We start from the raw sequence: 17,937 nt of genomic DNA on the forward strand, positions 1-17,937 counted from the left end.
AAAAGATGCTGGTAATGACAGAACAGAATACCATAAGTGGAAGCTGGACAATCCCGACAGCCTGGGGTGTAACAGACCTGTAACTGTGCCTCACCAAAACAAAAGCGCCCCGGAGGAAGGAAATCCACTGAGACAGTTACCTGCTGCTGTCATCAGAGGGCTGAACCGCAAACACAAGCCCTCCGCTTCCAGGTCCATGACAGTGAGGCCGCTCGCCGGCACCAGCTGCTTCAGCTGTTCTCCCAGCTGCAGGGAAAGACGGGTGAACACGCTCCAGCACCCCAGCAGCTCCAGCACCCCAGCACCAAGAGAGCCGAAAGTCTTCTTCCAGACCCGCCCTCACCAACTCAGCCCCAGACCGAAGAGGATCTCAGAGGGCTCGTTTCACCTTTTGATTCTCTTTGAATACTTATAGCACTTTCTTTTTTAAAACAGTAAATTTTACATTTTTTTCTCATTAAAGAAAAAATGTAAGTTCACTGGAGAAAAACCTAGGAAATACAAGTAAACGCAAATAATAAAAATTATCCATACTACACCACTCAGAAATACCCACTCTTGACATTTTGGTACACTGCCTCTAGGTGGGAGTTGGGGTGTGGGTGTGTGTGTGTGCGCGTGCATATATTTTATTGTTAAAAAATGGGAAATTCTACCCACTGTTGAGTTGCCTGCATTTATAATGATCATTCGCTTCTGCCTTAAACATTCAGCTACATGTTTTCAATGACTGTTTTGAACTCCAGTGTATGGATGTAACGTAACTTATTTACCAGATACCCTAGGTTGGGCACATTCAAAGTTTTGCTAAGATTAATACTGCTGTGGTAATGTTGTTTAGAACACCTACTTTAGGCTAAAATCCGCCAGGTACAATTTTGGTGTCACAAGGTGGCTGACCATGAAGACTGCTGATGCTGCAGGCTGACAAAGGTGTTCAGGGGCTCTGGCTTATGTGCCTTCTGATGCTGCTAAGAGCGCTCATCAGGGCTCCAAAGCAGCTGCACTACGGTAACTATTCTGCATGCTGTTTTACAGCCTTCCAAAAAAAACAACCAAAACAAACCTACTGCTGTGGAGTCGATTCTGACTCAGCGACCTTACAGGACAGAGTAGAACTGCCCCACAGGGTTTCCAAGAAGTGCCTGGTGAACTTGAACTGCCGGATTTTTGATTAGCAGCCAAGCTTTTAACCTCTGTGCCGCCAGGGCTCCTTCACAGCCTTACATAGCAGCAAGGAAACGGTCACACAGGGTGTGAGGTAGTGATCTAAGAAGGGAACCCAGCGCCTTCGCAGGTACTCCCTGACTTCCTACCCATAACAATGCTTTATCTAAAACCATGGTTCTGATGGTCAGGTGCCAATGCTTTGGATGTAAAAGAAAAGGCAGAGGAGTGCCATCCTTACCCAGCGATTCAGAGCATCACAGGAGTGCCTCTCCTGGCTGACTGTTGAAGGTGCCATGTTGGGTGCTGGTACAGCGTTAAGCCCTGGATCTGACCCCAGAACACAGAAAGAGTCGTCACTCCCAGAAACACAGCTCATCAAACAAACACCCCTCCAGTACCATTTCACTTAGGTCCCAATATTCCCAAGAGAATATTCTCAGATATTACTGAAATCAAATGTATATCTGACAGGGTTTCAAGGTTCCACACTTTTTTTTCTCATGAAAAATATAACACTTGAATACATTCACACAAGTAGAATTCTTAATTTCATGTAAAAAAAAAAAAAAAGTTTTCTTTCAAGGAATTTCAAGAGAAAACCAAAGTGTAAAGTTATAAATTAACAACTGCTCTACCAAGCACTCTGCCAGGTAAATCAGGGTACCCAACAGCATGAAAATAAGGCTTCACAACAGATTTAGTCCTTCACTCTTTGAATGGCTCAAACACCAGCTCACACCAGACACTGCTAAGCCCTTGGGGTAGACTGTAAATAAGGCGGACAAAGTTGTAGTCATCTTGGAGTTTACATTTTAGTCGAGCAAACAGACCATAACAAAGAAAGAAAATTGCTCTATATTGTTGTTAGTGCCACGAAAAAAGGCAGGGGCTCTGATATGATATGATGGAGTCACTTTAGACACGACAGACAGCGAAGGAGGTCGACATTTACTTGAGACCTAAATGGCAGGAAGGAACCAGCTGTAAGGAGAGCTACAGGAATGTGTCTGAGACAAGAAGAAAAGCAAGTATAAAGGCCTTATACTAAAAAAGAGCAGAGTGTGTTCTATGAACTCAGAGAAGATCAGTATGACTAAAGCACAATGGCTGAGAGGGTAAGTGGCAAAAGAGCACAACAGGGGCTGGAACATGCAGGCTTTATGAGGCATGGCAGAGTCTGGACCTTAGTCAACACAAAGAGTAAGATACTGGAGGGCTCTGAGCAGGGAAGTGACACCATATGACTTCCTCTTTAACAAGCTCACTCTACCTGCCATGTGGAGAATGGTGGGATGAGGGTGTGTGGGATGTATGGAGCTTACCTGAGCCTGGTAATTCCTGGAAAAATTTGAACACCACTACCGGGGAGCTGAACTCATCTTCCACCTGAAAAATGGAAGTCTGATATTACTGAGTAAATTCCCCACACAGTGAGTTTGAAAAAGAGATGCTACATTTTTGTTAACAAATGCATAAAAAAGTCCAAAGGTTAATTTTAGTTGCTAGAGAAACAAAACTCAAGGGTTTAGTAAAATTCTTAAAAATAACTATGAACCAGTTCCAACAGTCCACTGTTGAATTATAAGATTAATTAAAAATTTTACACTGGTATACTGAAACTAAAACAGAAGGAAATTTTAATAATAATGGATAAATACAGGTCTCATTGGTCTGCTAACCCAGACTTGCTAACCCAGGTTGGCTGTTTGAACCTACCCAGAGGCTCTGGAGGAGAAAGACCTGGCAGTCTGCTCCTGTAAAGATTACAGCCTAGAAAACCCTATGGGGCAGTTCTATTCTGTCACATGGGGTCGCTTTGAATTGAAAATCAACTCAACGGCACCCAACAACATATCAGGATCAAAGAAGACAATGAAAAGGGAAAAGAGAATCGGTGCTTAAGAGAGCCAATGCTTTCAAGAATTCTAGAGATTATAATAACCAAGGAGGATGGACTGGAACTTCCTCTACTCATAGCAAAAAAAGAGAACAAGTACTTTCCTCTCATGAAACTTTCAGGACACGGGTCCTGCTGGCAATGTAGATAACCGCGGCCAGAACTGAATTTTCTAAATCGCTGACCTGGGCACCAAACAACTAGTTTCATTAATGGATTTCATAAACAGATGAAAACATTTATTGCATTGAGATCATCCCCCACTAAGTTCATGCTCTCCACTGAACAAATATATAGTCAGCTGTCAGCTCTGTCATGGGGTCAGGACACAAATGGAGCAGGAATGCCCCTCACAGACTTTGTGGTACTTTTTTGGGGGGGGGGCGGGGTACACCTCAGGAAGCAGATCTCTAGGCAGTCAACAATTCTAGTATTATAATTCCAGTCACAAAACCAAGACTGTTACAAGGCTCTGAGTGTGGTGACTCATTAGTATGGTCACGACAGGAAAGCTAACTTGGGAAAGACATGAAGTAGTTGGCTCAGAATCTTCTCTACTAACTTGTCAAAGGACCGTGTGTATGTGGTTCATATCAAGCAAGATTTATATTCAAACCTGCCAATTATTTACTGAGCCAGTTCCTATACTAAGTGCTTTCTCACATAAAGTTACAGGGTCATAATATTGAAATAGAATGAAATGAGTACAACAAGCAAGAAGGAACAAAAAAGTCAACAAAAATCTCTAATTCCCCCATCCTTGATTAGGATAAGTCAGAATGATCTGAATGCCAAGACTTCTATATATAGATTATCGTCTGTTTCTTTCTTTCTTTGAGCTCAATGGTCTCAAATGTCAGTGTGCATAAGAAACACTGTGTTGTTGTTAGGTGCTGTTGAGTCAATTTTTGACTAATAGCAATCTTGCGTGACAGAGTAGAAATACCCCAGAGCTATTTGTAGGTGTAATCTTTATGGGAGCAGATCTCCAGGTCTTTCTCCTGCTGAGTGGCTGGATGTGTTCGACCTGCCAACCTTTTGGTTAGCAGTCATGTGCTTAACAGTTCAATCTTAAGAAACACTGTATATCATTGTGCTGGAGGTCTGAGCCAGAGCAATTAGGCTAGATAAAGAAATAATGGGCATCCAGATTGGTAAAGAAGAAGTAAAAGTATCTCTATTTGCAGATGATGTGATCTTATACACGGAAAGCCCTAAAAAATCCTCTAGAAAATTACTAAAACTAAGAGTTCAGCAGAGTGTCAGGATATAAGAGCAACATACAAAAATCAGTTGGATTCCTCTACACCAACAAAAAGAATATTGAAGAGGAAATCACCAAATCAATACCATTTACAGTAGCCCCCAAGAAGACAAAATACTTAGGAATAAATCTTACTAGAGATGTAAAAGACCTATACATAGAAAACTACAAGACACTACTGCAAGAAACCAAAAGAGACCTAAACCCAGAAAAAAAAAAAAAAAAGAGACCTACATAAGTAGAAAAACATACCTTGTTCATGGATAGGAAGACTTAACATTGTCAAATGTCTATTCTACCAAAAGCCATCTATAGATACAATGCAATTCCCATCTAAACCCCAATGACATTTTTTAATGAGATGGAGAAACAAATCACCAACTTCATATGGAAGGGAAAGAGGCCCTGGATAAGTAAAGCATTACTGAAAAAGAAGAACAAAGTGGGAGGCCTCACTCTACCTGATTTTAGAACCTATTATACTGCCACAGTAGTCAAAACAGGCTGGTGCTGGTACAACAACAGATACATAGACCAATGGAACAGAATTCAGAATCCAGACATAAATCCATCCACATATGAGAAGCTGATATTTGACAAAGGCCCAAAGTCAGTTAAATGGGGAAAAGACAGTCTTTCTAACAAATTGTGCTGGCATAACTGGATATCCATCTGCAAAAAAAAAGAAATAAGACCCATACCTCACACCATGCACATAAACTAAGTCAAAATATAAAATCTAAAACGATAAAGATCATGGAAGAAAAAATAGGGACAATGCTAGGAGCCCTAATAAATGGCATAAACAGTGTACAAAACATTACTAACAATGCAGAAGAGAAACCAGATAACTGGGAGCTCCTAAAAATCAAACACCTATGCTCATCCAAAGACTTCATCAAAAGAAGAAAAAGATTACCTACAGACTGGGAAAAAGTTTTTAGCTATGACATTTCCGATCAGCATCTGATCTCTAAAATCTACATGATACTGCAAAAACTCAAATACAAAAAGACAACCCAATAAAAAAATTGGCAAAGGATATGAACAGACATTTCACTGAAGAAGACATTCAGGTAGCTAACAGATATATGAGGAAATGCTCATGATCATTAGCCATTAGAGAAATGCAAATCAAAACTACAACCTGATTCTATCTCACTCCAACAAGCTGGCATTAATACAAAAACATAATAGAGAGGTTGTGGAGACACTGGAACACTTATACACTGCTGGTGGGAATGTAAAATGGTACAACCATTTTGGAAATCAATTTGGCGCTTCCTTAAAAAACTAGAACTACCATACGATCCAGCAATCCCACTCCTTGGAATATATCCTAGAGAAATAAGAGCCTTTACATGAACAGATATATGCACACCCATGTTCACTGCAGTGCTGTTTACACTAGAAAAAAGATGGAAGCAACCAAGGTGCCCATCAATGGATGAATAAATTATGGGTATATTCACACAATGGAATATTACACATTGATAAAGAATAATGATGGATCCGTGAAACATTTCATAACATGAAGGAATCTGGAAGGCATTATGCTGAGTGAAATTAGTCAGCTGAAAAAGGACAAATACTTATGAGACCACTATTATAAGAACTCGAGAAATAGTTTAAACAGAGAAGAGAATATTCTTTGATGGTTACAAGACGGGGGAGGGAGGGACGGTGGGAGAGGGGTTTTCACTAATTAGATAGTAGATAAGAATTATTTTAGGTGAAGGGAAAGACAACACACAATACAGGAGAGGTCAGCACAACTGGACTAAACCAAAAGCAAAACAGTTTCCTCAATAAACTGAACGCTTCAAAGGCTAGCGTAGCAAGGGCAGCGGTTTGGGGACCATGGTTTCAGGGGACATCTAAGTCAACTGGCATAATAAAATCTATTAAGATAACATTCTGCATCCCACTTTAGAAAGTGGCATCTGGGGTCTTAAACGCTAGCAAGTGCCCATCTAATATGCATCAATTGGTCTCAATCTACCTGGAGCAAAGGAGAATGAAGAACACCAAAGACACAAGGTAATTATGAGCCCAAGAAGCAGAAAGGGCCACATAAACCAGAGACTACATTAGCCTGAGACCAGAAGAACTAGACGGTGCCTGGCTACAACTGATGACTGTCCTGACAGGGAACACAACAGAGAACCCCTGAGGGAGCAGGAGAGCAGTGGGATGGAGACCCCAAATTCTTGTAAAAAGACCAGACTTAATGGTCTGACTGAGACCAGAATGACCCCAGAAGTCATGGTCCTCAGACCTTCTGTTAGCCCAAGCCAGGAACCACTCCCAAAGCCAACTTTTCAGACAGGGATTGGACTGGACGATGGGATAGACAATGACACTGGTGAAGAATGAGCTTCTTGGATCAAGTAAACACATGAGACTATGTTGGCATCTCCTGTCTGAAGGGGAGATGAGAGGGTAGAGGGGTCAGAAGCTGGCCGAGTGGACACGAAAAGAGAGTGAAGGGAAGGAGTGTAATGTCTCATTGAGGGGTAGAGTGATCAGGCATATATAGCAAGGTGTTTATAAATTTTTATATGAGAGTCCAACTTGATTTGTAAACTTTCACTTGAAGCACAATAAAATTAAAAAAAAAAAAAATACTGTACAGGGCTCCTTAAGAAATATTGTATAGGGTGATATATATAAATTTCTGGTTCTAGCAACATGGTAGACTAAGCTAACACTGAAGTCATCAGTTCTAAATACCTGAAATGTTGGATTAAATATAACTGATAACCAAAAAAAAGTTTAAACTATTGCTAGGTGCACAAAAAAGCTAAGTCCAGAAATGAAAAGAAAACTGGAAAATGTGTAAGCTCAGCTGCAGGGGCTGGGCAGGATAAACATGTATGGGGCCTGGAATTTGGCTTTAATTGCTAGTCTTGAGTTTTAATGCCAATGGGAGGGACTGGAGACAAAGTCTTGGGACCAAGAGAGATGGTGAGTTTGCAGAGTTATTAAACATCTTGCATAAAACCAGGACCCCTGAAAAATACCTCTTATGAAAGGAAGAATAGAAAAATTCTATCCATTGCCCAGCAAGAAATCTTAACTCTGCCTAAGGCCCTGGAAGAAAAAATTCTCACAAGAAATCAAAATGTCAGGTGTGCACTACACTTGGGTTTGATATCCTATGTGGTGTAAGACTCCTAGAGCTGTGAAATTAACATAGATAAATGGAGCCAGGTCAGTCAAACTCCTGAAACATGTAGCAGAAACAAATGCAAGTCATACTTCCACAACTCAGGCTGCATACAATTCCTACAAGAAAAAAAAAAATTCCTAGCCTACAGACACAATTGAGAGAACAATTTGTGCCCCTCAAAACTGAGATACTAATAGAACAATTAGCCATTAGAGATATGCAAATCAAAACTACAACGAAATACCACGTCACCCCTGCAAAAACGGCAATAATCCAAAAAACAAGAAAACAAATGCTGACAACATTGTGGGAAGACTGGAACTCTTACGCACTGCTGGTGGGATTCTAAAATGGTACAACCACTAAGGAAAATGGTTTGGTGCTTCCTCAAAAAGCTAGAAATAAAAATACCTTATGATCCACGTGGGTTTTTTTTTTTTTTTTTTTTATCCTACTCCTAGGTATATAGCCAAGAGAGATAAGAACAGTGACACAAATAGATATATGCACACTTATGTTTACTGTAGCATTATTCACAACAGCAAAAAGATGAAAACAACCTAAGTGCCCTACAATGGATGAATGGATAAATTAATTGTGGTACGTACATTCAATGGAATGCTATGTGACTATAACAAATAATAAGGAGTCAGCAAAACATCTTTCAACATGGATGAATCTGGAGGACATCCTACTGAGTGAAATAAATCAATCACAAAAGGACAAATATTGTATGGTCCCACTATTATAAAAAGTCAAGAATAGATATACACACAGAAAGCAAAGATCTTTGATGGTTACAAGGAATGGGAGTGAGAGGGAGGGGGAATCACTTTCTAGACAGTAGACACTTGTTACTTTTGGTGATGGGGAAGGCAATCCCAAATAGAATGAAGTCAGCACAACTTGACCAAGTAAATAAAGACACTAAGAAGTACACAAGAAAAAGGGACAATTTTGGTAAGTGCTATAACATACAATTCTGCAACAACAGTAATAACAACCAAAAAATATGTGTGTGGTTACATGGGAAGGTATGTATGCATATATGTGTACCAGAATGCATATGTAAGTAAATGCACGTGCACGTATGGTGTATCTGTAGGTATATGTATATACATGTTTGTGTGGCTGCATATATATCCACATATATAACAAAGCACATAAGGGTAATTACAGAGGCTTCCTAGACATATCCAAGTTCAAGGGATTGGTTTACTGGGTTAAAAGGCTTAGGACCACAGTCTTGGGGGACAGCTTAGTCAACTGGCATAACACAGTTCATAAAGATAATGTTCTACATCCTAGTTTGGTGAGTAGCACCTGAGGTCTTAAAAGCTTGGGTGTGGCCATTTAAGACACAACTATTGGTCTCTACTTGTACAGAGCAAAAGAGAAAGAAGGAAATCAAAGGCTCAAAGAAGTAACTAGTCCACAGGGCTAAGAGCCCACACAAACAACAGCCTCCTCTAACCTGAGAACTAGATGGTGCCCTGCTACCACTACTAACTGTTCTGACCGGAAGCACAATAGAAGGTCCTGGATAGAATATGAGAAACATGTGAAACAAAACTCTAATTCCTAAAAATGGCCAGGCCTACTGGACCAACAGGACTAGAGGAACCTCCCTGAGACTATCACCCTAAAATACCCTTTTAACTTGGAACTGAGGCTATTTCTGGAGGTCACCTTTCAGTCAAATAATAGATTTGCTTATAAAATAAACAGTATCACCCATGAGTAAATGTGCTCCCTTAAACAATTAACTATACAAGACCAAATTGTCAACATTTACCAAAAATCAAATACAAGAAAGCAAGGAGGGGAAGGGAAGCTAAATCAACGAAAACAGAACAAACAGAATGGAAATAATGTAAATGATGACACATTGTGAAAATTTTAACCAATGGTACAGAACAATTTGTATAAAAATTGTTAATCTGCTGGTAAGCTTTCACCTAAAACGCAATTAAATATTATTTAAAAAAAAAAGATGGTTTCAAAAGAGAGAATGATTTACAAAAGAACTAAAGAGAACATCCTTAAATGAAAAAAAAAGTCAATGAAATTAAAAACACAATGAATGGGCTAAACAGCAGATTAGAGGCAAGAGGAAGCTACTAAACTCAAAGATAGATCTGAAAAAACTAACCAAAAGGCAGTGGAGACATAAAGAGATGGGAAATATCAGAGACTGATGGGATATGGAGTGGCAAGATTCAATACACAGCTAACCGAAGTTCCAGAAGGTAAGACGAGAGAAAATTAGGAAGCGGTCATATTTGAAAAGTGAATTTTGCAGAAATGATTTTAAAATAATTAATCTTCAGGTTAAATAAATCCCAAGCGGGATTAAAAAAAAAAAAAAATTATCACTTCCGTATATCACAGTGAAAATAGCAGAACACCAAAGACAGAAAATCTTAAAAATTAGTAGAGATGTAAGCACAAAACCATGTAAATTGTCCTAGAGGTGCATTTTGGGATTTTCAGGCATAATGATGATGATATCAGACTTCCACCTAACCATGTTCTAACATAGAAATAAACTGCATTAACCGACCAACTCAAATATTACTTTTAAACTTAATTGCACCCTGTAGAATTGTTAAAGAAACACCCAGTGAACCTCTTTAAATCAGAATCTGTATACCCAAGACACCTCAAAGCGGCAACACAAACAGATACATGTATACCAATGTTCACTGGTTCACTGCAGCACTAGTCACAATAGCCAAAAGTTGGAAACAAAGGATGAATGGATAAACAAAATGTGGTACACATTTTGTTACTGTTGTTGTTGAGTGCTATCAAGTTGATTCCGACTCACAGTGACCCCTTGTGACAGAAAAGAAGTGTCCCATAGGGTTCTCTTGGTTGTAACCTTTATGGAAGCAGATCACCAGGTCTTTCTCCCATGGAGTGGCTGGTAAGTTCAAACTGCTGACCTTTGATTAGAAGCAGAGCACTTAACTGTTGTGCCTCCAGGGCTCCTTGGTATATATACACAATGGAATATTACTCAGCTATAAAGAGGTATGAAGTCCTAATGTATGCCAAAACATAAATGAACTAGAAACCATTACGCTTAATGAAATAAATCACAAAAGGACAAATACTTTGTGATTTCACTTATCTGATATAAACATGTAGAAAACAAAAATTAGTGGTAACCAGGGAAGAGAAAAGAGGGAGTTTTTGATTAGTGTGAAATGAATGGATATTCCTGGTGGTGGGATAATTTGGAAAAAGATAGCAAGAATGGTTGCACAATTTGAAGAATGTAATCATTTCCTTAAAAAGCTAGAAATAAGAATATCATATGACCCAGCAATTTCACTCCTTGAAATATATCCTAGAGAAATAAGAGAGGTCACATGAATAGATACATGCACACCCATGTTCACTGCAGCATTGTTTACCATAGCAAAAAAAGATGAAAACAATCTAGGTGCCCATTAATAGAGAAATGGATAAACAAAATATGCTACATACACACAATGATAAAAAACAATGATGAATCCAGGAAACATTTCACAACATGTATGAATCTGGAGGGCACTCTGCTAAGTGAAATTAGTCAGTCACAAAAGGACAAATATTGTATAAGACCGCTATTGTGAAAACTCAAGAAAAGGTTTAAACACAGAAGAAAACATTCTTGGATAGTTACGAAGGTAGGGAAGGAGGGAGAGGGGTATTCACCAACTAGACAGTAGACAAGAACCATGTTAGGTGAAGGGAAGGACAATGTAATACACCATACTGGGGAAGTCAGCACAACTGGACTAAAGCAAAAGCTAGTAAGTTTTCTGAACACAACCAAACACTTTGTGGGACAGAGTGGCTGGGACTGGGGTCTGAGGACCATGGTTTCGGGGGACAGCTAGGTCAACTGGCATAACAAAATTTATTAAGACAATGTTCTGCATCCCACTTTGGTGAGTGCCGTCTAGGGTCTTAAAAGCTTGAGAGTGGCCATCTAAGATGCATCAATTTGGAGCAACCTACTTAGAGCAAAGGAGAATGAAGAACACTAAAGACACAAGGAAACTATTAGCCCAAGAGACAAAGGGTCCACATAAAACAGAGACTCCACCAGCCTGAGACCAGAAGAACTAGATGGTAACCGGTTATCACCAATGACTGCCCCGACAGGGAACACAGCAGAGAGACCCTGACGGAGCAGGAGAGAAGTGTGGAATAGAACTCAAATTCACGTAAAAACACCAGACTTAATGGTCTGACTGAGACTGGAGAAACCCCCGAAACCACAGCCCCGGATGCTATGTTAACCCAGAACTAAAATCATTCCTGAAGACCACTCTTCAGACAAAGATTAGACTGGACTACAAAACATAAAATACTCGTGAAGAGTGTGCTTCTTAGTTCAAGCAGATACAGGAGACCAAAGTGGCGGCTCCTATCTGGAGGCAGGATGAGAAGGCAGGAAGCCACAAGAGCTGGTTGGATGGACACAGGAAACTCGGGGTGGAAAGTGGGAGCATGCTGTCACATTGTAGGGACTGCAACTAGTGTCACAGGACAATATGTGTAAAAAATTTTGTATGAAAGATTAACTTGAGCTGTAAACTTTCACCTAAAGTACAATTGAAAAAAAGAACAGGGATGCTTGCTTCTCTCTTCCTTACCCTTGCAAAAGAAAACTCTGGTGTCAGAACATTTCAGAAAGAGTCGCCCAAAGCATTCTGAGAGACAATATCATTGTTCATTTCAGGAAAATGAGTGTTCTAAAGTCCTTGCGTAGATGAACTCAATGGTGTTGGTAAAATCTTTGTCCAATTCTAAACTGCTAACAATAAAACTCCCAATGGCGTATATGAAAGGCACTGTAGGAGTTTAAACGTTGTATAGTACAAATTTCTAGGCTTCGGGCTAACTGTGCAGTGAGGTCCTGAATACACATGTAACTCTTTTCCACAGAATGTGGTTTTACTGGAGTTGCCACATTTCCACTGAAATGCATCAGATCTGGAGAAAATCATCCTAAGCTGTTGAAGTTAAAAATCGATCATTTCAAAAACAGATGAATTAGGTACCATACCAAGATTTTGATGTGGTCCACTTTTTTCAAACTTTCTTGCAACCGTTGACTCTGTAAGTGACAAGGAACAGCTCATATAATTTCATTAGACTGACATAACAAATTAATAAGCCATTTTCATAAGGGCCTTTGCAGGTCTGCAAATAAGGATCTCAGGCAGGCAAAAGGCAATCTTGGCATTTCAACCTCTGCACACAATCCCCAACCTTTCAGTTATAAGCTCCATTTAGTGGTTCAAGAAAAGCTTTTTCTAATGAGACATTATGTGAATGTCATATTAACAATATAAGTCATTCATTCAAAAACTACTGAGTACAAATGTGTGCAAGGCGCAGTACTAGATACTGGGGGAAGGGGACCAAAGATAAATGAGATGGCACAGTAGTATGGTTAACAGCATGGGTCTGCAGTCAGTCACACCTAGGTTCAAAACCTGGCTCTGCCACTGACCACCTGTAGGGCCACGGATAAGTTACTTAATCTACCGCTTACTAGCTATCACATTGGACAAGTTATTAAATCTGTGTTTCAGTTCCCTCAGCTATAAAATGAGGAGGATAGTATCTACCTTACAGGTATGTTGTGAAGACTAAAAGAGTTGATGTATGTTAAATGCTTAGCAACAGAACCTAGAACACAGTAAGCATTATGTAAGCGATGGCTACCGTCGGCATCAACATCATCATACTACTCTCTCGATCCCAGTTAAATCATTAAATCCTTGCTATGGGGAGAAAAATAGTATCTACACATTGCACATTGGATAGATCCTCATGGAAACTGCTTCTCAGTGTGTTGTTATCAGTGGACCTCACCATCTGGTGAACTTCTGGGGCTCCGGTGAGAGGATGCATGTGAAGTGCTTCGTGGTGCTCGGCACTGAGAAATGCTCAGTAACTGCTACCATGAGGATGATGATGGTGAGGGAGATGAAAAGGAGGACAAGGAAAAGAATACTGATTTTTACTCTCAGGAAACCCTTGATCTAGGGGAACATAAGGCATGAATGTACAAAGCTGGCCATATTTGCAAAAGTTTCATGCAGTTTAGCATATGCCTGTTTTCCGTAGTGGTGAGTAAGCAACAGGACATCACTCAAGTCCTCCCGAGTATCTGGGATCAGCTACAGTTTTTGCTTGAAGGGAAAATGCCAGAGCTGTGGTGACCTCAAGGGTTTGGTAGCTAATGTTGTCATTATTTTCCTGTACTTCATAGGCCAAGGGGAATTGAAAAACTCTCCCTTGAGTGCCCAAACTGTCCCCAAACTAAGTTACTACAGCAATAAAGGCTTCTCCTTCTTAAGAGCCAAATCTGAAGAAGTGAGCTAACAGCACAGTGAAAAAAATGTTTTTAGTGTGGTGCTTTTTTAAATATAATAAACAAAAATCCTAAAATTAGCTTGTAGTGTAAAAACAGTAAGAACCAAGGGTCTGTTGCTAGAGCAATATAAAAATACTGATTTTTCTTAAACATAAGAATGACACTTGGGAAAATGCCAATTCCCTAAGATTATATTTAAAACACAGATTTATTATTAAACCTATTTGAGTAACTTAACTATATGGCCAAGTACTACTGTAAGTTTTACATGTATTCACTCGTTAAATCCTCAAAATAATCTTCTGTTATATCATTATCCCCATTTTACAGATGAGAAAACAGAGGTGTAGAGAGGTGACATCATGCTTTTAAGCTTAAGAGGTTAGCCTTCGAGCTGCATAAATACGATTTTTTTTTTCCTGTGGCTTACTTAACTATAGCATAGTTATATACGTTTCACAACTGTTGCTGTTAGGTGCCGTCGAGTTGGTTCCCACTGCTAGCAACTCTACGAGTCTATGTTTCACAGTTAACACACACACAATTAGAACACCTCAAATCTATGGACAGAAGATTACAACTGTCCCCAGAGCCCCTCAATTTGGGAGCCCAAGCAGCTGATGTTAAAAATATACAAGCAATCCACAATCAAACCCCAACCTTCAAATTCCCTCATCCTCAAGGGTAGATCAGTCACATGAGATATATCCCCCTTTTCCACCTTTCTCCACTCCTTGGCTGTTATCTTGTGACTTCTTTTCTCATTCCATGCTGACACTGGCATTCATTTTAGTCTGATTCCATCTGGACACAAATCCTGGGACAACCCCAGCAGTCCCCCAGAACTTCAAAAAAGAAACATATACATGCAGGGCAATTAGTCTGCTTGCTTATGCTATGGGTAAACCCAGACAATGAGGTTACTGGATGGATGGAAAACAAATGAAGTCTTTTTCTATCTTTGCTTTTCCCGTGGAATATTTGTGACTCATTTAAACTTTGCGTTTCTACTCACCAGTTGGCAGGCATGTTTTATCCTTTCCACAACCCCATCAAGACCCAAGTATTGTAAAGACAGCCATAGTGGCAGGGCACGGAGTTTGTCTGCTGGCTTGTTTGATGTAAGGCCAGCAACTAAAGTCTGAAAAAAATAATATGGGTTTATTAATCGAAGCCATTGGAATCACACAACAACTAACCAGTTACTATTTACTACATACTTAGCACATGGCAGATACTATGACAATCACTTTGTTTCCATTACTCAAATGAGGTAAGGATTCTAGGCAGCTTAGCTCAGAGACCTTGCTTTTTCCAAGGATTTGTGGGTAAGAAGTGGGAAAGCCAGGATTAGAATCCAGATTGGTCAAATCTCAAAGCTGGAGCACTTAGTCACTCAAAAGGCAGCCCCTTCCAAGGGAGCTGTGAGTGTCCTCAAACACCTGGCCATTATCACCTGAGCAAGACACTCCCTGTTCTAGCAGTAAGCACGTAAAGCTTATTTTGCACCTGCCTATCACTAATGGACCCACTATCAACGATACTATGGCTTTTTTAAAAACACGTTACAACATTTTAGATAACAGAGACCAGGAACCTTAAAATACGGACTCAGTAATTCCACTTCTAGGACCCTATTTGAAGGAAAGAATTTGAAATGTGGAAAGATGTTCATTGTTTCATTACTTCAGTAACAAAAATTTGAAAATATCCTCAGAGTTCACAGAGAACAATTAAATAAATGGTGGTATTTAACTGATAGGGTATTACACATCCATAAAATGTCATTAAAAATTCTTCATACAAAAGTCTACCAGACTATCAGCCTACACAAGCCACGGCCTCATCTACTCTGAGACCAGAAGAACTAAATGGCATCCAGCTACCATCAATGACCATTCTGACTGGGGTCATGACAGACGATCCTGGATAGAATCAGAGACAAATGTAGAACAAAACTCAAATTTTTAAAAAAGGCCAGACTAACTGAACCAGTTGAGACCAGAGGACTCCTTGAGGCTATGGCCCGGAGGCACTCTTTAAATTCTGAACCCAAACTATCCTGAGATCACCTTTTAGTGAAATAACAGAGCGGCACACAAAATAAAGATATTACCCATGAGAACAGTGCTCTACTAAAAAACCACCTGTATGACATCGAAAGGTCAGCATTTACTTTAAAGCAAAGACAGGAACATAAGGGGGCAGCGAAACTAGAGTACTGGAAATGAAATGACCAGAACACATTTAGAGAGAATGTTGACATATTATGAAAAATGTAATTAATGTCAATGAACAATTTGTGTGAAAACTGTCAGATGAGAACGTAACTCGGTGGGTAAACTAACCAAAAACACACTAAAATATTATTTTAAATTCTTCACACATGGAGAAGTCTGAGAACAAACAGAAAAAGCACATAGTATGATTCCACTTATGTTAAAAGGTTTTTGAAAAACACAAGACGGAACCATGTTGTTGCTGTTGTTAGGTGCCGTCGAGTCGGTTCCAACTCGCAGTGACCCTATGTATCACAGAACGAAACGATGCCTGGTCCTGTGCCATCCTTAAAACCGCTATGTTTTAGCCCATTGTTGCAGTAACTGTATCAATCCATCTCACTGACGGTCTTCCTCTTTTCCAGTGACCCTGAACTTTACTAAGCATGATGTCCTTCTCCAGAGACTGATCCCTCCTGACAACAAAGTATGTAAGATACAGTCTCGCCATCCTTGCTTCTAAGGAGCATTCTGGTTGTACTTATTCTAAGACAGATTTGTTCATTCTTTTGGCAGTCCACAGTATTATTCGATAATCTTCACCAACACCACAATTCCAAAGGCATCAATTCTTTGGTCTTCCTTACTCATTGTCCAGCTTTCATATGCATCTCATGCGACTGACAATACCATGGCTTGGGTCAGGAGCACCTTACTTTTCAAGGTGACATCTTTGCTTCTCAACACTTTAAAGAGGTCCTTTACAGGAGATTTGTCCAATGCAATGCGTCATTTGATTTCTTGACCGCTGCTTCCATGGGTGTCGATGGTGGATCCAAGTAATATGAAATCCTTGACAACTTGAATCTTTTCTCTGTTTATCATGATGTGTCTTATTGGTCCAGTTGTGAGGATTTTTATTTTATGTTGAGGTGTAATCCATACTGAAGGCTGTGATCTTTGATCTTCATTAGTAAGTGCTTCAAGTCCTCTTCACTTTCAGCAAGCAAGGTTGTGTTATCTGCATAACGCAGGTTGTTAATGAGTCTTCCTCCAATCCTGAGGCCCCGTTCTTCTCCATATTGTCCAGCTTATCGGATTATTTGCTCAGCATATGGATTGAATAGTTATGATGAAAGAATACAACCCTGACGCACACCCTTCCTGACTTAAAACCACTCAGTATCCCCTCGTTCTGTCCGAACAACTGCGTCTTGATCTACGCACAGGTTTCTCGTGAGCGCAATTAAGTGTTCTGGAATTCCCATTCTTTGCAATGTTATCCATAATTTGTTATGATCCACACAGTCGAATGCCTTTCCATACTCAATAAAATACCTTCTGGTATTCTCTGCTTTCAGCCATGATCCATCTGACATAAACAATCTCTCTGGCTCCACGTCCTCTTCTGAATCCAGCCTGAATTTCTGGTAGTTCCCTGTTGATATACTGCTGCAAGCCGCTTTTGAATGATCTTCAGCAAAATTTTGCTTGCATAGGCTATTAACATTCGATTGGATCACTTTTCTTGGGAATAGGCATAAATATGGATCTCTTCCAGTCAGCTGGCCAGGTAGCTGTCTTCCAAATTTCTTGGCATAAATGAGTGAGCACCTCCAGCACTGCATCCATTTGCTGAAACATCTTAATTGATATCCCATCAATTCCTGGACCCTTGTTTTTCGCCAACACCTTCAGTGCAGGCTGGACTTCTTCCTTCAGTACCATCGGTTCCTGATCATATGCTACCTCTTGAAATGGCTGAATATCGACTAATTCTTTTTGGTATAATGACTCTGTGTACTCCTTCCATCTTCTTTTTTTTCCCAA

General features: G+C 39.9%; 1 protein-coding gene across 5 annotated transcripts in view; it reads right to left on the bottom strand.

Annotated features, from left to right (window-relative positions):
• Positions 1 to 17,937, bottom strand: part of PDXDC1 (pyridoxal dependent decarboxylase domain containing 1) — a 62,817-nt gene that overhangs the window by 8,724 nt on the left and 36,156 nt on the right. For all 5 annotated transcript variants that reach the window (XM_064295622.1, XM_064295624.1, XM_064295626.1 and 2 more), the window contains 5 exons: positions 14,904 to 15,029; positions 12,569 to 12,619; positions 2,493 to 2,556; positions 1,409 to 1,497; positions 141 to 246 (listed from right to left, as the gene is read on the bottom strand). In XM_064295622.1, coding sequence (XP_064151692.1) covers positions 141 to 246; positions 1,409 to 1,497; positions 2,493 to 2,556; positions 12,569 to 12,619; positions 14,904 to 15,029 — 436 coding nt within the window. The remainder of the gene's footprint in view (positions 1 to 140; positions 247 to 1,408; positions 1,498 to 2,492; positions 2,557 to 12,568; positions 12,620 to 14,903; positions 15,030 to 17,937) is intronic.

Source organism: Loxodonta africana, chromosome 12 (assembly GCF_030014295.1).
Source record: "Loxodonta africana isolate mLoxAfr1 chromosome 12, mLoxAfr1.hap2, whole genome shotgun sequence".
Classification (NCBI taxonomy): domain Eukaryota; kingdom Metazoa; phylum Chordata; class Mammalia; order Proboscidea; family Elephantidae; genus Loxodonta; species Loxodonta africana.